At 37.1% G+C, this 26,150-nt stretch overlaps 1 protein-coding gene across 6 annotated transcripts in view; it reads right to left on the bottom strand.

Annotated features, from left to right (window-relative positions):
- Window positions 1–1,484: 1,484 nt before the first annotated feature.
- The window catches only part of SS18 (SS18 subunit of BAF chromatin remodeling complex), a 42,080-nt gene continuing 17,414 nt past the window's right edge, over window positions 1,485–26,150 (bottom strand). For 2 of the 6 annotated variants that reach the window (XM_057397668.1, XM_057397664.1), the window contains 8 exons: window positions 25,342–25,495; window positions 19,709–19,930; window positions 11,882–12,049; window positions 11,048–11,152; window positions 8,807–8,899; window positions 7,951–8,073; window positions 5,243–5,376; window positions 1,485–3,178 (listed from right to left, as the gene is read on the bottom strand). In XM_057397668.1, the coding sequence (XP_057253651.1) occupies window positions 3,152–3,178; window positions 5,243–5,376; window positions 7,951–8,073; window positions 8,807–8,899; window positions 11,048–11,152; window positions 11,882–12,049; window positions 19,709–19,930; window positions 25,342–25,495 (1,026 nt within the window). In that variant the 3' untranslated portion in view covers window positions 1,485–3,151. Of the gene's footprint in view, window positions 3,179–5,242; window positions 5,377–6,392; window positions 6,567–7,950; window positions 8,074–8,806; window positions 8,900–11,047; window positions 11,153–11,881; window positions 12,050–19,708; window positions 19,931–25,341; window positions 25,496–26,150 lie in introns of those variants that run through there. The other 4 variants (XM_057397666.1, XM_057397665.1, XM_057397670.1 and 1 more) reach the window with 4 other exon arrangements.

Here is a 26,150-nt window from a genome sequence, read left to right on the forward strand (position 1 = left end):
GAGGGTCTTATCATAGAATCAACTAGGTTGGAAAAGACCTTTGACATCATCAGGTCCAGGCTCTACCCCAGCACTGCCAAGGCCACCACTAAACCATGTCACTAAGGAAGAGCCTTCCAGCTGAATTCCACCTGGCCTTACTGACGCAACAATTTCTCTTCATTTTGTAAATTTAAGTATTCTTTCCTGGTTTTTTTAATCCAAAATCTGATCTTTTATTTTTTCTTAATCATATTAAAGTGTTTCAGCATCCTCTGTGGTGAAAACTGTAGAAGTACAATGGTATTTTTGCATTAAGTCCTTGCTCCTCTTCAGTCAGGAGCATTTTATCAAAAATGTTAATCACTTTTAACTTTAGAAGTAATTTTAGATATGAAAGTGGGACTACTTCAAAAAAATATACACATATCCTGCTCTAGAAAGTGGCATGTTTGCTTACTTATGTTACAACATTATGAAGACAACTTCATTTGAAACAGTGAGCCAGCTTCTCCCTTCTGTGAGTCATTCACAGAGCGGGAAAGGAAATAAAAACTGTCTGAGAAGGAAGAGCAAAGTATGATGGCAAAATCACAGCACTATGATAACTGTCACTGAATTCATTAACTCCTTTTTACTTTGAACATCTGTATAGTATCTGTTCACATATATGATCTGCTGTGTCAGTCTCCTTCTTAGGTCTTATTTTCTACGTTCTACATGTAAAATGCCAAATGTAACACCTTTCTTACTGGTCTCCTGTTGTTTGGGTTTTATTTAATAAAGAATACTTACTAAAATGAACCCAGTATCGGGCTGTCTTATCCTGGTCCTGTCATGCATTCCGGCTTCTGTTTCGTTTAGGGAAAACTGGTTCTTTTTAATATATAATTTTAGTAGGAATACTTTCATGTGGAGCCTTCTCCTCTAAAGTTGTTCTTCTGGCATTGTATCAGAGGAATAAGGTAATTTTTGTCACCACCAATTAAAAAGTTTTACGAAACAGGACCGTTATAAAACAATTAAACCTTGCAAATGCAGTAGTCTCTAGGAGGGAAACCCTGGAGGAAATTCTGCTTATTAAAACTGCAATTTTAGTTTCCATTAAAAAGGAGAATAAGACAACACAAGATGGGCTGGCAAGACAAATTATTTCTTAATGTCAGTTGAGCTTATTTCAAATGAGATAACATATCTACACCAGGCTGGGTTCAACACATTTTTGCCTCCTCAACTCATTTATCTAATTCAGTCATCTTGATTATAGCCTCATGGACCTTCATTTTCAGAGGAAGAATTTTGTAACAAACAACCTACACAACATGCTGATTACTGAACAGTTAATTCTAATTAACTTGGCTATGGCAAGAGAATTTTGATAAAGTCCTAGAATGCAAATACAGTTTGGTTATTCTGGCCAAACTTCTATAAAATAACCCACAGCAGAGTCTCCAGATGAGACATCAGAGTGATCGGGATCTAATTTAAAGAAACAAATGAGAAAATTAAAATCACAAATAATTTATTCTTCCGTTAGAATTGATGGAGTACAGTTTTAAATAGCGATGAAGTACACAGTGGTGGAAAATTGGCACAGAACCTACAAGCATTTCATTCATAATAATGTTCCTCATGCCGTATCTGTTCAAACCTTGATGTGTATTTTCTATCAACTTTAAGAAAACTGTTTTCCCTTTAAAAATGATGAACAAATTTAAAATCTTGTCTTCCATGTGTGATGTCGTACGTATAATGAATACCAGCTGGTTTTCTGGTTTTAAACCCCAAATATGATCAACTAAAACTGAAATATTGTTTCACCCCTGGGCTAATTTTAAGTTTTGTCCTTTATAAAGGTTGCCAAGAATTCCTGAATGCATATATTCCTGCACAACAGAATATCCATTTATCTGATATACAGTTTCAGGACAGTCTCAAAACCAATTTTTTGTGTGTACTATGCTATTGATCAAGGTGCTGCCTCTATCTCACATGCAACACTATAAGCCGTAACTTAGTTCAAACCAAAATTTGGCATTTATCTCACCAATAGGTTTTATATTTGATGTTATAAAACATCCCTTGGTCTCATGTTAACCGATAAGAAAATGGACACACACAGAAAATGCCCCCTTTCTAAAGATATTATATCTCCCAGTTAGGAAAGTTTAGATAGGTTTTACAAAGTCTTCTAGGCTATTTTGATACATACAAATTATTCAACTAAAGATTAAAATACACTTATACAATACAGTCCTGTCCTCCATACTTTTTTCAAGTTCTTTGCATATTCAAGCCAAGTAAAATTAACACTTGTCATTTTCTTTGTTATTGCAATTATTAAGAGGGATTACAGCTTGCTTTTGCAAAGCTGTGACAAAACACTTGAGAAATAAAACCCAAACATTTACCTTGTTACCCAAAAAATGTTGCAGAAAACTGTCAAACTATGTTAGAAATAATTTTTATAAAACTGCTTCACTCAGAAAAATTGGAAAGCTTAAAAAATTAATCTTTGCACAAGACTATATTATACTGTCCTTAATTATGTTCCCATTTAGATAACTGGGATTCTCATTCTCTTTGTACATGAACCTATCAGTGATGTATGATGTTCTCCATCTTTTTTCACTGTTATCTTTATTGTACACCATTTCGAGATTTATACAATCAAGCACTTATCATGCCTCTACCTATTTTTAAGAGTAGATTTCTTATCCTGCCCAGTGAGTAGTGTACTGTCTTGCATATTCACCACATGAAAAACATAATATACAAAATATTGCTGCTGTAAAAAGTGTGCATTTCCCCTTTTCCCCTACAAAAAAAATCTGTGGAAAAAATATTAAATTCCCATAACCTTCATAAACATACAAAGCTGTTCGCACCTTTCAGTCTGTAACAGTCTATTTGACATATAGTCAACTCACTGCAAATTATGTCATGTATTTTCTGTCCAATATTGCCATCTAGAGTAGAGATGTGAAATCAGTTTCTGAGAATCTACAGTCTTTAACAATTAACCCATAAAGACTGTATACCATAAAACAGCCACAAGATTTTTCCAAAAGCTAGATGGAATGGGAGGTTCTCATCTCAGGAAGATGTCCACAGTGCTGAGGAGACAATATGGCTGCTAAAAGATATTGCCTACTGGAATGTGAGTACTTTTTCACTGTTGGTAATTTCCATACTGACCCTAAAAAAAAAATTCAAAATACATAATTAGATCACAAGACATATTTTTCCTGTATTAAAAGCTGAAATCAGAAGACCATCCAAATAAACCATGATGTTGTTGAAGATCAAATAACAATAAACAATATGCTGATGTAAGTGGTACAGTTTCATCTCACTAAAAACCCTTTACGTTTTACAAGGAAGACTGATGATGCAGACTGAAATCCAGGATGCTAATTTGATCAAAAGAGTGAAACTTTAAATTCAACAGACTGCTGTGAAATTTGCAAAACACCACCAAAAATAAAATATAGGAGTTACTTCCCACCCAAACTTTGAAAATTATTTCAAAAAGACCAGGTCACTCAAATTCAAAGTAATTTAGGAAATTACCTGCTTTTAGAAATACCTAACAATATTCATACATCAAACATCACAGAATGGACTGATATATGCATCTCAAAACCCAAGGCACATCCCTGTGAACACAACTAGTCAACATATCCTATGGGAACCAATTATTCCAGGTATCTGATACATAGAATTATTACCCTTATTGATATTCTCTATTTCTTTTGACAGAATGTCATGTACTGCAGAGCAGGGCAGAGGTGAAAGCATCAATGCTACATGCTTGCCATGATCTTTCACACAGGCTTCAAGGCTTGCAGAAACAGGTAGTGTGGTAAAAAGTAAATGTTCTCCAAGCTACTGTCCTGGCACCATTCCATGTTAAGTACCATTTTATGTTGCAATGTCATTTTTTTCCATGAGACAGTCAAAACAACTGCCAGATGAGAATTTAATCAATGCAATACCTATGGGAATGGCTAGTATGAAAGAGAGGCCTTCTATATTTGAGTTTCCCAGTGGAACTTAAGACTGCACAAACTGGAAGAGTAGAGCCCATCTACAGAGAGGGGTATCCAATTCTACTGCAAAGAAAGCTGGAAGAAACTCAGCAAATTGAGATTAAGTTCCCTTGACCCTACATTCACCACATGCGAAGCAATTTTCCACAGCTTATTATTTACAGGAGGAAGTTATTAGTTTAGTGCATAAGCATTTTGTTAATCAAATAATGAGAAGTAATTGTATCTCTAAACTGCCACACTGAAAGAGACAGTTCCTTCTTCCTTGTCTTTACTAATATCTGTAGAAAGCAAGCCAACTGTTCTCCTTTAAATACATGGACAACTGTAGCTATTCTCACTTCCACGGGAAAATTCTTATTGAAAGTTCCACTGATCACCTGCTGACATATCAGGATAAAACACTAGGACCTCAAATTGATCATAATGTACATTTAGCTAATCTCCATTTTATTTATGCAAAGAAAAATAACAGTGTACATCTTAATGACACTTCTGAACAATTCATATTGCAAAATTGTATTTTTATAGTTTAGTGCCTTCTACAGGAATAAACTTTCCACTTCAGGCTTTTTATACAGAAGCTTTTTTACAGAAGTCCTTCACTAGAACTCCATCCCCGAGTTTTAGGCACTACCTATCTTAGCAGCAATGGAAACAAGCAGTTCATTTCCAGGTCACTTGTTTCCCCTGTTCAGTGTTCATTATACTGCTCAGAGAAAATCTGTGTCAAAACAGGATTCATGTCTGCCCACATGGCTTTACAGTAGAAGGCCATCAGCTGCACACCTGAGGTGTTTCTGCAGCTGGAGAGGAGGCTTAGTGGATTGTGTTTGTGGAAAATAAATTCAACCATTTTTATTGCAAAGCAGTAATGAAGAATGATCCACCATGAGATTTAAGAACCTCATCTATCATATTAGTCATCCGCCATGAGGCTTATGAAACAGATCACCTTAATCTTTAAGGTCCAAAAATACTGCCTGGAGTGCCTTACAAAAAATTGCATTAACACTTTGCAAGAGAATGACTAATCATACCTCCAGATAAATGATTCTGGGTAACTCACCAGGAAATAAAATCCAAGAGAGTTGTACATACATACCTGAGAGACCATGTCCTCTAATTCATTAGTTTAAATGTCCACAAGAAACTAAGATTATCAAATAAGTGTGTCAGAATCACAACTTTCTCATCAAATGAAAGAATACCTGGTCATATCCATAAGGCCTCTGCTGTGGTGGCTGTGGTGGCCCAGGCTGAGTGGGCCTGTATCCCCCATACTGCTGGCCTTGTCCTTGCGGATAACTGGGATACTGAGGTCCTGGACCACTCTGGGAGGGGCCTGGAAAACATTAAAATGGAAACAAAAAAACCCAACAAACAAACAAACAAAAAAAGAAAACAGACTGCTTAAAGTGCTAGTAAGAAGAAGAACAGTAAAAGCTTTGAATTTTACAACTGAGCAGGGCTAAGAAGTATCACTACTGTCCAATTAGTTTTCTTCCTACCTAAAAATGTATCAGGGATCAGTAGCCCTCCTCTTACCCTGGAAAGCACCCTGGCTGACAGGGCCTGTGGTCCAATTACAGAAATATTTACCTTTATTTATATATTCATTTTTTATTATGAATGCATGTAGTTCCACACATTGTCACAGGATCATAGGACAGAGAAGAACGAGGCAAGAAATGACAAATCCTAAATATGAGCACTGTTCAGGCTTTGGGGAGACAGGCTCTCCTCCTGCTGTAATGCCACTCCAGTCTTAGAACTTTCTAATGCCAGGAGCAGCCAGATGATCAGCAGTGTTTAGCATCTGGACCCTCTGAAGAGCCTAGCAGGGCTGCACTGCCAGAAGTCAGTTCCCATACCACGGCAGGCAATCATAAATGGCGTATCAGGCAAGCAAGTTACATTCACAAAATGTGAGATGTGACAAATAGTAAATGCTACTGTGGGATGGAAAAAAGCACTCCCTAACTCCATACTCTGCTGGTCATCCTAATTTTTCAGAAAAAAAGATGGAAAATCTCACCACTTGGCTCCAGCCTTTTTTGGCTATAAAAGGAAGCAGTTCTTTTGTCAATACAAACTCTGTTACTATTCACAGGGACTTGGTTTGTCTACCACTGGAAGCTAACCTAACGGTTACTACCATCAGGTTAGTAACCTAAGGCAGCCACATTTGAAAGCAAAATCAACTTAATTCCCTTCCACCTTGGGAAAGATGGCCTACCATCTGCTTCAGTGACACTTCATATGGATTTTTTCCAGTGGATTTAACTTTTCACCACCACCCCTTAAAAATGGGCAGAGTCCAGGAAATTTGCAACTCTTCAGAAGTGCTTTCTTTTAAACAAAATAATTATTTTTTTTTTTTTTGCTCCCTCAGAAGAAACGGATATGTTTTAGCTGTAATGTCATTCAGTGGTAGGGAGGGTTAGCTTTAGCTATAGGCACTGGACATCAAGATGACATCAGCTGGTAAATCTTTTAGCAATTCTGGATCTATATAACAGTCAAAAAGATGACCTGGAAAAGAAAAGTTCCATAGGCTATTAACATCCACCTCAGGCCTCAAATCTCCTTCACCTATGCAATTTCAGCTTTCTACATGTAATGAAACCTTAAAGGTTGATAATAATATCTGTGATCATGATTTATTTTTGCAAATTAGAATGAAAACTAATATTAAATCAAGCAAAGATACTACAATCCTAAAAAGTGCTGACAAACGAAACTTGGTTTTATTTATTCATGGTCATTCTTTATAGCTGAATTCTAGATATTCAGTGACACATTTTATAAAATAAAAATGGAACATCAGTATCCATTTCTGCTAAAAAATGAAAACTGAGAAGCATGCTATTTGGGTTTACAAATTACGGTGGGTGAGTTCACTCCAACAGATTTCTTCACTCCTTTCCTCCATTTCTTAACCTAAGGTTTTAGAATAAGTCAGATTTCTTTATTTACAAAATTTAGAAGAGTGAGCTAGATGGACCTTCACTTTAATGTTCTTTTTGTTCCTGTGCTCCATTTAGTAGAATATAAGTCCCTAAGTATTATTTTAAAACTATCCATTCGTAACCTCTACAAGGCAAAAACTTGCTAAATCTCAGTGGATCCTCTTAAAATTTAACTCTGTCTCAACGTAACTGGATTTAATGTGTTAACTGGCATTTATCTACACGGCAAACAAGTCATTCATGCACTCCTCGCATACACACAACGCTGAAAAAGTTTCAACACCTAAACCTGCAACAAAGCTAAAAGTTAAACATATGAAATTAGGTTTCAAAGATTCCTTATTCTGAAATAAATATGCAGAGCTTTACAATATGCAAGCAAGTAAAACCTGAAAGAGCAGTATTTTCAGTATGTTCTTCTGACCTCAAATTTTCAGATGTAATGCACAGTATTTACACACCAATACTTTAAGTTCCCTGTTTGGGACGCTTTCCTTGAATTTAAGGACTGTATTATCTCACATGCGGCAGTGGATTTCTGATTCCTGCCACACATCAGATGGTTTGCATCACTTGTACAAATTTATGAGGCAACCTCTCTTGAAATCTGCATTGATAATGCTTATTTGTTTCCTTACTGATCAGGGTATAAATGGCTCTGCCGTTTTTGTGAACTCCTGACAGTGTTCACCTACAGAGGACACAAGAGAGCAGAGTGCTTCTGGGTCTAAATTACAGACATCTTTGTTTTTCTGCGCCACCACACTGTCCCAGACTGCCAACACAATCTGCTTCCCAAAACATGCTGTCTTCTACGCTTTCTTGTTTTGGCCCAGTGAAATTGTGGGCAGCTTTTTTGCACAATCTTGGCCTTTCAACCAAGTAAAATATGGAATGAATAACATATGTCTCTTCTGTGATTGCTGCCTGTGTCTTCAGGTTCTTACCATAACCCTGCTGTTGTCCTGGATAGCCCTGCTGGCCTGGATATTGCTGCTGTTGTGGTGGATAACCCTGCTGTTGGGGTGGTCCTTGATACGCATCTTGCTGCTGACCATACTGCGAGTTTCCTGTAAGATGATTGCAAGAAAGCAAAAGCTTATAAAGATATCTACTTCATTAATTTTTTTCCCCTCTAAGATGCACAGCCAACAACACAAGAACAAAATGAAAATGCAGTATTGATTTCAAAAACTGAACAAAACAAAGAAAACTCAAACCAAAGAGTAGGAATTCGGCCAAATAAACTGCAGTTAAAGCCAGTATTGCAAAGTTGAACTGCAGCATTTTCAGCATCTCTGCCAAACGAGCATTACATTTACTGGAACATCACAGTCATAAGACCATGACTATGCTAAATAAAAGGAAAAAAAAAAAAAAAGACAAAATTAAGGACAGCTACAAGAGCACAGACTAGCTACACAAGATCAGCAAGCTGTTTCCTAACGGCACTACAATTATACAAAATATATATACACACACAAAAAGATAGACAACTGAACCAACAAATTTATGTTTAAATAAAAATTTCCATTGAGGTAAAAAAAAAAAATAAGTCTCTAGAGTGTTTTAGTCATTTTACTGTTGTTAGAAATTGCAAATTGTGGTTATATATTTTAGGTGTTTGCAAGAAATTATTCTGAACACTTCAAGTTCCCTGCAATTTTCAAGACAGCCAGCAACTAGTATTCTACAAGAGCTTTGCATGGGTATAAGTTGTGTTGTGCAGGAATTTCTGTTCCCGTTGCGGGTGAGGGAGGAAAGGGAATGTATGTGCGTATGTGTGTGAAGGTATATAGATACCTCCTTCGTAGTAATGTTGTGAGGAATCCTCATAAGGCCTATCGTAGCCTTGTTCAGGATACGACGGTTGCTGATAACCGTAATCATTATGACCTACATCAATTCGACAAGAGACAGGAAGAAACGTTAATGGCCTCTGAGTGAAAACCCTCAAAATATTTCATTTCTCAGAAAAATGAAAAAAATTTCAACTGGATATACATGAAAAAGAATTTTCAAATGTATTAGCCAAAGACTTATTAATATGATTTCCTTTCATATTGAATTAACATGTGACAGGAAAAAAAAAAGGCTTAACGCAGTAGTTTTATCAACATCACAGCAAGGGATGGTCTTAACCTACTGATAATCCTTGTTGGAGGGGAGGAGGGGAGTACTTTATCTTTCACTCAAAAAAAAAAAAAAAATTTGAAAGCATTTAGGCCTTTCACATGTAAATAACCTGAATTAAATTAGAATGAACAAAGAAAGCAATTATCATACTTTGTCTAACACCTGTTCCGCTGATCTCCAATTCAAAAGCATATGCTAAAAGCAGTGTGAAATATAACAAAAAAAGCTCAATGAAGTTATGAACCACAGTCTACATTAGATTTTGCTTTTAAGCAACAGAAAAACAACATTCTCAAAATTTTTTCTACAAACAGAATTCCTACAAGTCTCAAGAAATCTTTTCCTCTTACATTTCAGTCCTGAGTAGGATCACTGCAAACAAACCTTCCTTTTCTGGCATATCTGATTAAGAATCCAATATATGCAGTAAGCACCCTACCTGTTGTTGCTTTTTATAAGAAATATATTTTATCTTACAGATGACCAAAATATATCTTACTGCTAGCTTCAAGAAAACAAGCCAAAATTATGTTTAAATTTGAAATTAAAATTACACAGATTATATAAATTTGGAATAAAATTTTGGAATTAAAAAGAAATGAGAAAGTTCTAAAACTAAGAAGTCATCATATTTAGTTCTGCTACTCTACCATACATCGACTGAATCTAATATAAATGCATACTCATTAAAACAAGTACTACAATACATTCTCTTTAGGTGCTACATGAGTAATAATGAGGTAATGATAAAGACTGACTAGAACAAATAGGTCTTAGAGAAGTAATCTGTGCTGCCACAGAGCTGTTGATGGTAACACTGAATTGCCCTTACTTAAATTGCCTGTAACCCTTTAAAGTTCATGTGCATAACATAAAAGTTCCAAAATGAAAATTTATTGATGAGCTAACGCAACTTGTCAGATAATTAAACAAATAACACATGTAAGCTTATACAGACGTGGGTCAATGTACCTTAAAATCAATTTGATAGAAATTAAAATTCAAACAACCAACTTGTATCCGTTTATTTTCAATGAGTAGCTGCATTGGCAATTACTCTACTTTGCTGTGTGTACATTCTTAAAACATTAACATCTACCACATTCCTTGAACTTTGTAAGATACCATTAAGTTGCGCACACTGTTATCAGAGTAGTCATGAGTCAGCATCTGTGTTCTCCCAGCCTCTGCTCAGCCCAAAAACACGTTAATTGCAACTTTTCTAACTCATAACACAATCTAATAGCCTTCAGCACTCTAAATTCCAAGAAGTAGGAGGACAGATTTATGAAATTCAAAGTTCCAGTCTTGCCTTGAAAGGACTGGGGGGACTTCTAAAGAGGATTCACAATTATGATCTCCCCAGGGCAGGGACCATTTTATCCCTTTGTAGAAATTAAACTGAAGGCCCATACCATAGCAGCAATAACACATTTGTGCAACTTACATGAAAACTAAAACTAAGTTTAAAACCAGAATATTTACAGAAAACCCACATCTTTTTACCAAGTTTTTCAAGTTTGATAAAATCTTTAATAAAAGGATATCGCCCCCTCTCTTAATTACAACAAAATTACAACTGTTTTAATTCAACTCAATTATACTAGATATGCTAAGGAACCCTCCACACTTTTAGATAAACCAATTACAGCACTTCATTTTGAAATACTAAAACTGTTGGTAGAGTTTCAAGTGGGAGTTACAAATTACATGCTTTCAGTAAGTTGTAAAATTAACTTGTCATAGTAACTTAAACTGTAGTAACAATTCTGAATTTGGAAGGTTTTGTAAATGTGAGGTATGACATCCAATTACTATTCTTGCCATATTCCCTAATTTTGGGCATATGACTACATTAGTATTGGGCAGGTATAGAAAATGGGAAAGTTAACATTTATGAGAGATTACCATCAGGGTAATATTGCTGGTTCATGCCTTCTGGAGGACCTTGTCCACCATGACTGTATTGGTCCCCATAATAGTCTTCCTGGCCTGAGTACTGCTGTGGTGGGCCTGAAAAACCACAACCAGTCAATACGTAAATAACTTGTTTTCTCTGTTATAAAGCCTGCTAATTTCTGATTTTAGTATGAGAAATCTTTCTCAAATGTACTCCCCACCCATACTGTTGCATTTCAGACAACATATGTAATCTGGTTTACTTAAAAAAATATAAAAATTAAACTTATCTATCTATATATACACAAACACAGTTGTTTGGCTGCATTAGATTGAGCACATATATAAGAAACTTCAGTTTTGAGCTCATTTTAGCAACATGCGCATAGCAGACTAAGGAGCTAAAAATAAAGTTATTCCTTTTCTAAAAGGACTGGCAAGAAAAAAAAAAGGAAAAAGAAAACAGAGAAGCAAGATTGTGGAACATTGCTCCTTTTTTCATAATTGAGCGAATTCAGAACCAAGCAGGCACTCTGTTCCTTTACTGTACCTATCATTTAAATATTGAAACAGAATTCTGCATCAGCATATCTGAGATGCTGAGTATTTTTACATACTTTTTGTCAGAAAGAACTCAAAACAAAAGAAATACTTGTCTTCACGCTTCATGGTTATACCAGTAATCTGTTCCTGCAAGAACCACCCTTAAAAGGGTAACAAAAAGAGTCCACAGTCTGTGACACCCAATAATTTGATTGAAATTGTAAGCAAGAAAAGTGATTTAAAATAGTTTTAAAGATGGCTATTTAAAGCCAACGTAAAAACACTGAAGTGAAGTCCTACCTTGCTGTGGTGGCCTGTATGGAGGAATCTGCCTCTGACCCATTATGTGATTTCCTTGGTTAACTTGGCCCATCATTCCCATAGGTGGCTGCTGCCCCTGGTAATGCTGGCCACCAGCTTGTGGCATGTTGTATTGCTGGGAGGGAGGCTGCTGGTGCATCATTGGACCTGTAGAAGGAAAAGTAGCAAACACATCTTCTGTAACACATAACCTGCGATTAAACCCTTCAAACAGAACATAGAAAACCCAACCTTTTAAAAATAGACAAAAAAAAAAAAAAAAAGACTTTGAGGATCTGTTGTTCCTAGACCTATACAAACACAGATGATCAACTCATGAACCATGTTACAAAACAGAACTGTGCCTCCATGAAGCTGCTTTCTAGATGATTTTTCTTCAAACTACTGTCATGATTAAAGCCCAGCTGGTAACTCAGAACCATGCAGCCACTCACTCACTCTCTCTTCCCCCTTATTCCCCCCCCCCCCCCCCCCCCCCCCAGCCGGATAGAGAAGAGAATCAAAAGCATGTAACTCCCACAGGTTCAGATAAGAACAGTCCAGTAACTAAGGTATAACACAAAACTACTACTGCTACCACCACCTATAATAACAGAAGTAACAAGGGGAGAGAATATAAAACTAAAAAGGGAAGAGAAAAAGAACAATAAACACAGATGATGCACAGTACAACTGCTCACCACCCGCCGACTGATACCCAGCCCAATTCAAGCAGCGATCTGGGCCTCCCAGGTGACTCACCCCAGTTTATATACTGGGCATGACGTGCTGTGGTATGGAATACCCCTTTGGCTAGTTTGGGTCAGGTGTCCTGTCTCTGCTCCCTCCCAGCTTCTTGTGCCCCTCCTCACTGGCAGAGCATGCGAGACCAAAAAGTCCTTGATCGGGGTAAGCATTAATTAGCAACAACTAAAACACTGGTGCGTTATCAGCATTGTTCTCAGACTAAAGACGAAACACAGCACTGCACTCGCTACTAAGACGGAGAAAAATAACTGTTGCAGCTGAGGCCAGGACAACTATATAGACATTAAGTTTACTCATGCACAAAGGTAACTGAAACACTTTCACCATTTTTTGTTTGCTTATTTTAAAAAGCATCTGCAGAGAAAGTGTAGATGAAAACCTGATGGGGAAAACTTGGTAAGTCACACAAATTATTTAACATTGCCAGCTCCTTAGGAAACAGTTTCAATATACATGTTGTTACAGTCCATCAACAAGCCACTTGGCTCTTATTACAAAATAAAGAATTGTATTCAGCCTGTAAAGACAAACCACATGTACCACTGAGTCAGGCAAGCACACAACAAGCAGTATGCTGAAAAGCCCACAGGAATCCATGCTCTGCCCACCACTGAACAGTCCCAAGCAGCCTGTAACAAAAATCTTCTTTCATACAAAGTTGCACCACATTGCTATGAACCACAGAAAAAGACCAGGAGAGATCAAGTACTTCTCATGTTTTACCAGCTGAGAAAATCTGATTAAGGCTGAACTGAAGAAATGCAAACTTCAGTAATGAAAACAGACAGTAAAGAACACCCTGCTGACATAATACAGCAATTAAAATGATGATTAGGCCATTTCATTATATGAGATTACAGGTTAGGTCAATATGACTTTTAACAAAGAACTCTTTCTTCACTTCCTCTCTAGTACCACTTCAGAAAAGAGTGGATCCGGTATTAAAAATTTGACAAAAGAACTGTGAAAGGAACTGAACTTCTTAACCTATTTTTATAGTGCACTAATTCAAACCACTTAACACATACTAGTGTTATAAGGGTGAAATCCTAAACTTCTTTTGCCCCCCCCCCCCCCATGTTTTATAAACTATAGACAAGACTAACTAAAAAAAACAAAACAAATCAAAACATCTAACTAGCACAGCCACTCCTTAGCTCCATCCCAGAGGAAAAAAAAGGCATCATCCAGTCTTCTGTGTGCTAGATCTCACCATTGAATTTAATTATTTTTAACTACGTGCTGGAGTACAAGGAGAAAGTCCTACATGAAACCACTCCACTGAAAATCTACCTAAAGTCAGTACTGACAATGGATTTGTATAAGGAAAGGAATATATAGTCACTTATATCCTGTCTTTGTGGGGTTTCAAGAGAAAGTTAAGCCAAATTAATTAACAGTATGAATTCAAAGGTGTTAGTTAAATCCCATTAAACCCCTGTGTGAAATCTCTCTGTGAGAAGTGGCCTTAGCTCTGTTAAGCTTCATTTTCCTCTGAAGATAAATATTGGCCACTTTTAAAATGATCCAGTTATGCTTCTATCCTTCAGCATGGCAATTTCTGTGCCTGGTTTTCAAGTAAAAAAATGGTTTCAACAGAGATACCATAAGTGGTTTTCACTTAGCAAAAATCTATTTAATTTTTTGATCTTCTGAACAAGTAGGTAATTTATATTATTCCATTTCACTGCTCCTCTGTTTGGAAGTACTGAGAAACATTAGGCAGCCTTGCAAAAAAAATAGAAACTTCTTGCCATAATATTCCTAGATCTCAAGAAAGCTTGTTAATTAACAATATTAATATTAGTCACAATACAATGTGATAAAATGCGTTGGGTCCCCATGGTGCAATGTAGAGGTTTTCTGTTTGCTTTTTAAATTAGAACTTCATTAACGCTTTGTAGAGCCACAATGAGAATTCACTACCCTGTATCAGACTGTGCAGTGTGTTAATAACAGAGTGCCTGGCTTCCTTCCAGTTTGGTCCACATCTCCCTCTCTTATTAAGAAGATACCTAAAAGAAGAAACATGTTCTCTATCGTCTCACACAGCGGAACCATTTTATGGGAAAGTTCTGAGGAGCAAGGAGGTTCAAATTTGGTGGCTTGCTGGTTTTTTTTAAATGAAGCCTATAATAAAGCTGATTTATTAATTATATAATACTTAATATGATACAAATCTAACACAGAAAACCCTGACAATTACTCAAGGAAACTGACAACCTAATCTTCAGACATGTAAGGTGAATACTGAGGAACAGAAATGCAAACTAGAAGTGGCTCCCAAATAAACCTACCAAATCAAGACCAGAAGTGTACTGAGGATGAAAGAGCCGCAGAAAAAAAAACCTGTGGTTTAAAAATGTCTCCTTAGCTTTGTCTCTTCTGCTGAAATTCAGATACTGGTGGTAAGTGCTGTGAGAAGACAAGAATAACTGCTGACATGGTTGAAACTTCTGAAGAACCAGTTCTTCATCTCAAACTGAACCATAATTTCAGATGTCACTTATGAAAAAAATACATTAAAAAGAAGTAATACAAAAATATCCCTTAGTTACTAACATTACCTTTCACATTTTACACTAGAGAAAACAGATAAAAGAATGAGCACTGTGGCGCCTGTTTGTACCTTTGTTTTTTCAAGATAGGAGAACTGTGATGTCTTCTGTGTCTAGACACCCTACAAATCCAGCTACAGCATGACTGCATTTCAGAACATAGAGATAATTTTATTTTTCTTTAATAAGCTTGATGTCCAGAAAATTGAGACTGCCACAAGGACGATCAGGGGACTGGAGCATCTCCTGTATGAAGACAGGCTGAGAAAGCTGGGGCTGTTCAGCCTTGAGAAGGGAAGGCTACGTGGAGACCTCACAGCAGTCTTCCAGTACATGAAGGGGGCCAACAACAATGCTGCCCCTGGCAGGGGGGTTGGAAGTAGATGATCTTAAGGTCCTTTTCAACATCATAGCTACTATAAGCAGCTAAGGTATTGCAATGTAATTGCCTGTGCTTACATGGGAATGAAGAGATGGCAAGACATTCACAAAAGGTTCTCAACCTCAGAAATAATTTTAATCTGATCTATCATACCGAAATAGGCTTCTATTTCAGATAACACTGGATGTTCCTATCTTTATGTTCCTTATGTGGACAACAAAAGAATACGAAGTCTGTACCTGCCTCATCTTTGCTGTCACCATGATCTCTTTGTATTTGCTTGTAATTGAAAGAGCTCCAAAACTTTAATGGACTTTTTCTAAGTTTATGTAAATTAAATTGTAATTAAAAATAAAATAAAATAAAAATATGAGCACCAAATTCAACAACTGGTCTTCAGCAAATGACTCAGTCAACAGGGTGCTCTCATGCAGAGCTCACCTGTTAAAAGTAAACTAGTCCCCTGTCTCACCCCAAGCACCTATAATGCTCATTAAATACAAACTGGGGAGTTTGGCAACTTTTCTTCAAATGCTCCAGGCAACAGAACGGAATCCTAGCAAAAGGATCTGAGAAACACAGTCTCTGAGATGGCCAAGCTTAGCAAAAGGATCTGAGGAAAAAAAAAAAGTTTCTGAGATGGCCAAGCCATAAGTTCTTGGTCCTTATTTTTAAAGTATTTGAATTCTGTTACTTATTATTAGTCTCTGGCTGTGACAGATCTGTTCAACAGAAGTTAGAGGAATTTCCACGTAAGTTTCAGGTTCCAGAAAAATCGGGCTTGCACCTTCCATCTGAAAAGTCAGTAACTGGCAAGACTTGAAATATTTCATTGAACAGAAGTAGCTTCCCATGCAAAAGAAGAAATGTACCCATAACAACGGAGTTTCTTCCATATTCACTCAGCTGTGCTGCTTCCTATCTTTTCAGAAAAGGTAGACAATATTCCAGATGGATGACCCAGGCTGCCACAGTAGCTTTTTAATCAAGAGTCATCTACAGTATCTCCCACTTAAAACAATATGCTACTAAAATCCAAAACAACTAAAATTCTTCTTTCAACTGGGCTGACTACATAAAAAACCCAATGCTATCAAATTTTGCTTCTCATTTAACATATTCCTCTGGCTAGCATTTTATAAACTAGTGCAAACCAATAATAAATACAAAGCAGAGACAAAGTAAATCCAATAATGGGTTCTGTTACTATGCATTTTATTTCTTAATTAGCACTTTTTCAATTTTTCTTACTAACACCATCTGCCTCAATATCTGTATATACAGCAAGATGTTTTGCTAGAAAATGCACATAAAAATTATGCTCAAACCACCCAAAAGTTAACATCAAACATTTCTGTGTTACGCTGTCTTTATCTGACAGCGTGCTTGTTTTCCAAAACCACTTGCCTCGTTCAGTACACAATAGATATTACTCACTGAAAAGCTATTTTAATATTTCGCTTCCTCTTAATTGTTCATGTGAGGTGCCATGCCTACTCAAACACTGAAGGAAGACAATTATTAATTTACTCATAGGTTTTCTTAAGGCATTTGTAACTGAATGTCCAAATCTTCATAATGAATATACTTTCACAACACTCCTGTGAAATCAGGTGGTATAATCTTACCATCAGATTAATTCCTCTGCAGATGAGGAACCCATGCAGGAAAAGATTAAGGTCAAAAACATCTACTAATTTTTAACAGCCAACTTGAGATGCAGAGACCTTATCTTGCAGAATATTTAGCATTATATATAGCTAGTGCTCTTATTAACTGACAGACACAGTAGAAACTCTCATTCTCAATATGGATTACCCTTTTACAACAAAAAGGAACAAAGCATGTTTAGGGGTTCACAAATGTCTCCTGAAAAGAACAGAGAGGTTCAGAAATTTTGGTTAATTTCTATTACTGACTGGCAACACACATAACCAGTTCGGAAAGCTTCAAGTCACAATCTGTTTGTTTACTTTCTGTTAAACTGCATCCTAATGCATTTCCTAGTGGTTCATTCTTATTTCTTCACTTAGATGAGAAGCCTGCTCTATCCATGCTTTGCTGAGACCTCTGCCCAGCCACACTAGATCATGGCTACCTACCCAAATCTCAGAGTTTCACAGACTCCCATGACATTTTCCCCCCTGCCATCCTGGAGTGACAAGACAGTAAAGACAGAAAAAATATTACCTCTAATTTGTTACTAAATCTCAATACAGGCATATTAGCTAAAAGCAGAAAATGGAGGAAATGTAGTTAAGTATTTAAAATCTGACTGATTTGGGACAGTATTTTCATTGATACAGCAAGTAGCACCTTGCTGGCATAACAGACAAGTTTCAGAGCCTTGCTCTAAAGCGAGGCGGACAAAAACAAAAAAAAAACCAAAAACCCAAAAACCCCAAAACAAACTGCAACAAAAAACACCACTAAACAAACAAACAAACAAAACCCCAAACAAACAAAACAAAACCAAACCCAAAACCCCAGCCTTGAAGCAGACATCTGGAACGGAAAAAGTGTCAGTCTAAAGGGTCAAAATTTGGAAAAAATAGTTACCCAATTGAAAGCTTACTGTGGCCCTGAGCAGCAGGCAATGGCTCCAGCTCTTGCTCTCACTAGAGAATTTGCTCTTGTTCTTGAACCTGTAATTCGGTTAGATACTGCTTTATTCTTTATTCCCCAAAGCCACTTCAGTACTATTATTTGTTCAGAACAGAAACCTTTTAAGTACCTTTCTGCCTTAACTCTGACTGAGCAATTTTCAAGTTTGACAGAGTAGTGAAAATACAGCAGGGGAATATTACCAGGAAAAGAACTCTACTTTGAGATGGAATAGTCACTAGTCCTAAATTGTAAGCCAATCATACAAAATAAGTTGTTTTCTGCAGACTGACTTAGTGGATGGCTCCCTCACACATACTGCTACATATTTATTGATAACTCTCTGCAACTGAGACATTTTAAAGTGAGCATGCACAGGACTTTTCCAAAGCATCTTACAATGTTCACAAAATTAGTCCATTGTGTACTGCTCAGAATATACAGATAACTTGCCAATTCAGAGAGAGAGTAAAAAATATTCCCCCTTGTGATAGCATCCTCTGCTATATGCCTATCTTTTGTTTCCTCTGCCCTTAAATTTTAAGAAAAATGCCATTAACAATGTGTACAAGGATGGACTCAGACTTGCCACTTTCACTACTGATAAGAAAAATGCAGAAACTTCTGTTTTGTCTTGACTTATTTTTGATCTCTTGTTAATTTAGTCTCTTGCTTGTTTTGAACTTTTTGAGTGATATAATAAACAAACCAACCAGTTTCACTTATCTGTCTGTACTCCTCAGGAACAAACGGTCCCAAACTTCTGCAGCATGTCTCCTAGCAGGTGGTACACCCAGATCCAATTAGTAACAGACTTACGTTGACAATACTGCTTGTTGATTTGTAAAGCACATTGATAAGAATATGCAGTATATATATATACAACTCAATAATTTGGTCTGTTGTGATCCTAATGCAGTATTTTAATTGTGCAGTATCCTTGCACTTCAACAGGATACATCATCTCTGTTTATGCTATGCAAATATTACAGATACAAAATTAGTTCTGAGTTTTACTACCTACTCAAGGGTATTTCCTGAAAACATTAGGGAGTAGTGGATTTGTTCCTGGAACTGGATTTTATTTTTGTCAAGATTAACAGACATTCCACACTAAAACAACATGCAGCAGAGAACAAGGATTACTTAGGTATAAAAATCTAAAGGCTACCTGACTTTAAATTTTCAATTTACCCAAGAGACTGAAGAGTAGAGATGTATTTTATCAACTCAAGCAATAACAACACTTAGATGGAAGTGTAAAGTCTGAGAAAGATAAACAGCAGTTCAAATTTGTAACTGATGAAAGCAGCTCCAATCCCAGATTCTCACACAATACCTGAAAACAGTTCAATGTCTGCAAATAAATAAAAAGTCACTGACACATGGGAGAATGAAGACGTTGAGTCGTACAAACATGGGTATAGATGCATTTAGAGCCAGAACTCTGCTGGAAAAGAACTTTAAAGATGTCTGTACCTGAGATAATTCCTTTTTACAGAAGCTAACACTTACCTTGGTTTGGTTGCATGTTCATGTTTGGTCTGGGACCGTAGTTGCCCATCGGCTGTCCCTGGCTCATAGTCATCTGGTTCTGCACTGGCATACTCTGAGAGGATGGCACTGAGTGATTATAGCCGCCCATTGACCCATGGCTACTTGAAGGCATGTTCATGGAACTGTTTGTCATATTGAGCTGGTTAGGTCCAGGTCCTTGCATAGGCATATGATTAGGTCCTTCAGAAAGAAAAACAGGGAAGAAGGTTCTACATTAAGTATCATAAAATAAGCAAATATAGTCATACTGAATCACAAAAGTAAATAGAAGTCATTAAATACAATTACATTTTAAAAAAGCTAAAACAGTTCACTCATTATTTCAAAACTTAAAAATAGCAGTAGAAGTTCAGTTCTACTGTGCAATTTTCTTTTGTTAAGCAACTGAAGCTAGTACAGCAAAAGTGTAAATTATCACACAGTTCATCTTACATCCATACCATATGCAATCCCAGTCTTTCAGTTTCACACAACAGACCACAAATTCCAACCTGAACTGCACAAGAGCAGTTTAAAAATCAGCCTAGTAGCTCTACTACAACTATGTAATTGTCAATAGCTAAAACATTTCTGTTTATTCAAACAAACCATACTAGACACTTTTCTGCAATGGTTAATCCTCTCTCCCTCTCCCCCTAAAAAAGCTTGACACTACTAACACTGACATGGTGCGAACACATGCAGAATAAAAATGGCTGAAGGCATATTTAATATTGTTTGAAATTTATAATCTGTAGCCATTATTCTGTAACTGTATTTACAGATTACTAGGGTAGGAGATGATGTCTGGAAGGACAGCCACCAAATTATCAGCTCACATCTCATGCTTGCAAAGATGCAAAGGAAGAACAACCTGTTCATAAGATGTCACTGCTCACTGCGGGGGGATTGGACTAGATGGCCTTTGAAGGTTCTTTCCAATCCAAACTATTCTATGATTCTATATACTTATGTACCAGCTACATCCCTTCACCCTTTATCTCCCCTCTTTGTGACAACACAAATTGGCTTGTTCTCTGAATTAAATCTACTCTCAATGGGTATTTTTAAAAGTCTAAACATTACAGTACTATCCTATCGGCTTATTCATTATTTTAGCTGGGGTAAGAAGCTAGTAGGAGTAAAATTAGTAAGAGGTGTGACTGGATATAAATATGACAAGTAAATGAAATGCAAGGATTATGCATATGACAAGCACCACGAGGAGTTTATAAAGATATGTACCACCCAAGAGCATGTGACAGAGTAAGTCAACTGCAAACAAGGCAAGTGCTGATATATATAGAGTTCATCAAGAAGATGCCATGGTTGTCAAACATACCACAGATTTTTTTGTTAAGCTACAAACCCCTAAGAAATACAGAAAACTCTGAAAAGTAACCTAAAAGTAACCATGCCAGAAAAGTTGTAAGAAAATAGTGATTTAGTTACATATCTCCCCTCTGAGGAAAAAAAACCAAAACCCAAACACCAGAACACGTATCTGCCTTGAGATGTAAACAGCTCCCAAGTTCTGTCTTGGCTAAAGAAACAACTCCACTAATATAGGACAGAATGAATGCAAAAGGAAAGACACAGAGTTGTACACAAGGTCTCAGAGGCAATACCAAATGACCTGCAAACAAAAAAGATGCAGAAGAAAAAGATACCAATGATGAAGGAACACACCTATTAAAAGCCAACATAAAAAACAGAGTAAGTTCAAGAGTATGTTTATCCTTTGCCCTTTTCAAGACACCTTAATGAAACGAACATGTAAGCTTATTTTATCAAAGAAAGTGAAAAAGCTGACAAAGATATCATATATGCAGTTCACTGTTCCTGCAAAACAAGGTGAGCAGAGATTCCTGAACTGTACAAGGGTGGATGCAGCACAAATACAGAAAAAGTAACTCACTGTACAGAATTATGACCATGACAGAGAACTACAGGTGCCTATTCTGTCCTCTCTTCAATTCAACACTGCCTAAATCTGTGAGAACATGAAGACAATTTAATTCTGAGAAAGTGAGATAATCTCTAACCATGAGATCAATCATCAATGTGTTAAAGCTAAGATGAAGAAAAGCATCAGACTGTAGTGCGAAGCAAGTATTGCAGGACTGCCAGAAGATTACCTTCTTAATTTCCTTCCTAAGAAAAGGAATACACAGGGTTAGTGCCAGAAAGTCCAGGCCTGGGAATGGTTTTGTTCCTCTTTGCTCGAGAGGAAGAAACTGTCAATAATGGATCTCAGAGAGCTAGCCAAACACATGGTGGAAAAAGTTTTTAAGACCAGTAATGTAAGAAGCAAAATGAGGAAGGCAAAAATCATCACAAGAGAAAATACGCTGAAAAAATAAAATAACTTCCTTCAAACACCGGTTTACACTGCATGTCTCAGTACCAAAATAGAAGTCACTCATAAGGAAAAGGTGGCATAAGAAATGACAGGCACGTGTCATGCTCTGGGGTCAAAATCAGATAGTTTGTTAGTGAGAAGCCAGAAGACAAGGACAGAGGAAAAGCTATGTCTGTAGTAACAAAAACCCTTGCAAATGAAAAATAGTAAGAACACACTTCACAAATTTATTTAAGTTTGCCAAAATACTGCACAGGGTTCTCCTGCATATAAAGACAACACAGTTATTTTCTATTTCTTTTTTAATACCAGTAAATGAGATAGGAAGAATGGAATATGAACGAAACATGAAGTGTGCATCTGCCATAAAAATAACTGTTTCAAATGCTATACTAATTAGATTCTGTGTTGTAACAAAGTTAGTGGAATAAGTATCTATCTTTACTATAAACAGAAGTCGTTTTTTCTCCTAACCACTTACGGACCATATCTTAGCTCTGAGAAGTTTTAAGCAAGCCTAAGCACATTTGAAAGTACATTTTCAAGAAGGAAAGATTACTTGGAGAGAACTTGTTAATACACAAGCACCTGTTATTCAGGAAGGCCACCTACCAAAGTGCCATGACAAAGGTCAGAAAACCCTAAGGCTAGTCTTACCTTCAGCTTTCTACATGTGGTAAAACAAGCTCAAGAAATTGGGAAGGTAACTTGCCACCAGCACAACCCAATTCATAATCTCCTCCCAAATCTAAATGTACTTTATATCACACAAACTCTCAGCGTAAGTCTTCAGACAGTAACTTTTTTGGGTAAAAACCATGATCTGTCACAGGTATAGATAACACTTGGCTCCACTACAGGCTGAAAAAGGTTCACCAGGACTGTCTTTTCTGGTAAAAGGACAGAGATACTCATTTGTCAAGGGATGCAATTAAGGGTTTCAGTAGCACTCTAGGTCCTTTATTAAGTAGAACACAAGTATGAGAAAAATTATCCTCTGCCCTTTAGGAAATGGGACAGGTCTACGCCAGAACTTTAACTCATGCTGTCCATCACTAGGCAGTTCTTTTGATCCTCCTATCAACCCTTTCACCCATACTCAGGCCAATGGAAGCCCATGCTCAGATTAAGCCTTCCAGAAATCCTCAACTGGTATATTTAAGAGCCTTGATTTTATTTCTTCCAGGCTGGTGAACTTGTGGCTGTCAAGCCTAGATTCTCTCAGTTTGCATGTTAGTAACTTTGCTCCTTTTAGAAAGATCACCTATCTCTTCAGATATTTAAGGGTTTATATCTGGCTTCTACCACAAAGCGTCTGCGTAACATTAGAGTAAGAGCCCCATAAACAGAAAGCAAATGCATACACTGCAGATATTATTAGATACATGTCTGTGAAATACAGAAAGGCTCATACACAGGTAAACTAGCAAACAAAAAACCCCAAAACACTCAGTAATCCACTCAACAAAATGATTCTGTTTCCCCTTTTCCAACTATGAACTATGAAATGATTTTAGCATGCCTTTCTGATATTAGAGATGCCCTCATCCTAAGCTGTTAATCTTCACATCCTCAGAGACAACTTTAAACAGAAACAGAAGAAACAGATATTCAAAAAAAGGGAGTATGTTGGAAAAAAAGGCTAAATTAAAGCTTAGCTGGAAACTGTATTTAAGTATCCGTCTAGGTGAATACCAAAACAAACCTATTTACCTTTCACATATTTTCGTAAGAGCTCTTTTCTTATTCTATCTAATTACAAAATATGTATGTTTAAGCAGTAACTTTTATCCCCTGTGGCTCTGCAGTAAAGTCATTATGCTCACATTGTGACTTAGTAATCCTTCTCCTTGGGAAAGATCACTATAATAACAATAATATGATTACTCTAGAGGGTCAAAAAGACTGATTTGTGAAAGGCAATGCTATTCTCCATGGGAGCTGATGGATCTTAGATGGATAGAGGACTTCACAACCAGAATATCTCTGACCTACTTAGGGAACAGCATATATCGCTCTTTCCACTTGCAAATGCAGACCATGACCAACATGTATGATGAAAGCAACTTCTTCTCTAGATCTTTTATTACACTTCTCATACACAGTCCCTGGAGGCTATTCAGCTACTCTTCTCAGAAAAGCTGTCACTATCAGGTCCATTTTATCAAGATTTGCACAGAAATTAAAGACTACAGCAATCATTCTATTTTTTACGTTATATTAAGTTTTGCATAGTTATTTACTGTGTTTACTGTCAAGGAGCTTTTCCTTGTGACCACCAAGAGATGAATTTTCAAAGATCCTTTGACAGCAGTTTCCTTTCTTGGAAGTATCAATACCTTGAAGAGCTTTTGTATGAAAACTTCCTCAAAAAAAAAAAAAAAAATGAAGGGGTCCTGAACAAAAGCAATCCTGGGAATGCAACTTTAACATGAAAGCCAATTCACATGAAACAGGCAGTACGACTTTATGAGTGGAAATTCTGGGAAACAGCCTCTATATAAAGAAGCAAGCTTTTCCATGGCCTATTCCATTCTGATCTGACTGCTAAAGGGAATAGTTACCCCAAAGCCAGTACTGGCAGGTACAATGTGGAATTTTATCATCTTGTTTCACTGCTTTGTTTCTGACTTCCAAGCACTTTTCTTTTTATTATGAAATAGGATGGCATAAAAACTGACTTAAAATTTACACCTAGAACAATAAGCTGGAGGCCATTTCTTTACAAATCCCTTACGATTCAACACATCTTCAGTCATAAAGAGCACAGAGGATTAGTGAAAGCTGGATGACTTTCTGTATAAAAGCAATGTGTTATTTTTTTACATTTACCCACATTTGAAACGCCCTCTTTGAAGTGTATCTATTTTATTACTATCTAATTATTTAGCTGCAATGATTTCACATTATCTTTTCATGGAAGGATTTGTGTTCACTCAGCCACAGGCCAATACCTTTCCCCAGTAAGCCTTCTAAAGCCAGCTGTACTGCATGGTTTCAAACAGACTAAATTTAGCCAGTTCTGTTCATCAGAGGAATGCTGTGTGTCAGCTACATCAAAGCCCAAGGGCAGCCTGATAAACACTGAATACAGGTCACGTAGCTCTGTAGCTAACAAACTCTAAGAGAGCTCGTACTCCGGGGCATTCAAAGCAGTTTTGTCATCAACAATCTAGTATCCCTTGAGCCCCCATGTCGTTTCAGTTGCCAGGCAACACTGGTGTTAATGTCTTAGAGGAGAAAAACTTACCAGGCATCTGGCCGTTCATCTGGTTCTGCATGTGTGGTGCAGGAGGGCCCCCACCTACCATACCATCTGAAGACATGTTGTGCGAGCGCGGCGGTGGGGGAGGGCCACTCTGACTCATCCCTCCAGGACCCATAGGCATATTCTGTGTGGGTGGCTGAAAGGAGACAGTTTAGTCAAACACAAGAAGCAGTTAGTCTGACAAATATATTATATGTACATATGGTACAGCAGTTGCCTATATTGTTCAGCAGGGTTTGAAAGAAAGCACTGAAACGTGTTTCTTGCTCTTTCTGATAAGGTTAACTCCTCCCAGTATTTATTTTGGTAAAATGCTTAATACTCCAATCAATTTTACATGAAGTATTACATGCAGGCAACACCACAGTACCTTCGAGCACTGCTTTCAAATAGAAAAAATACAAATCAATGCCCCATGAAAAAAATTATATCTGAACAGTTCAAGATTGCTGGGGTCACCCCCTCCCACACACACACAAGCTTTCCCTTCAAAGCAACATTTGTTGAGCAGAAAAACAGCTCTTCATTGTAATTCTCTCGCACCAGTGATTTGTTGCTGTTGCCAGAACTTGCACCAGGACAAAACAGGTACAACATGAGAGGAAAGCCTCTGAATGCTCACAGACTAGCAAAAATTTGCACCTGGTTGTGGTAAAGTGTTTGCGATCTCTTCCCATCTCTCCCCCGAATCGCTGAAGGCCTAGTTCGTAATTCTGTGCCAAACACCCCCTACAGACTGAGAGCACATTAGTGCTGGCCTCCAAAGGTCCAGAGACAGCTGCCTAGAAAGG

Source organism: Pezoporus wallicus, unplaced genomic scaffold (genome assembly GCF_028554395.1).
Source record: "Pezoporus wallicus isolate ANWC-B61680 ecotype Strahan unplaced genomic scaffold, APGP_CSIRO_Pwel_v1 contig_227, whole genome shotgun sequence".
Lineage (NCBI taxonomy): Eukaryota > Metazoa > Chordata > Aves > Psittaciformes > Psittacidae > Pezoporus > Pezoporus wallicus.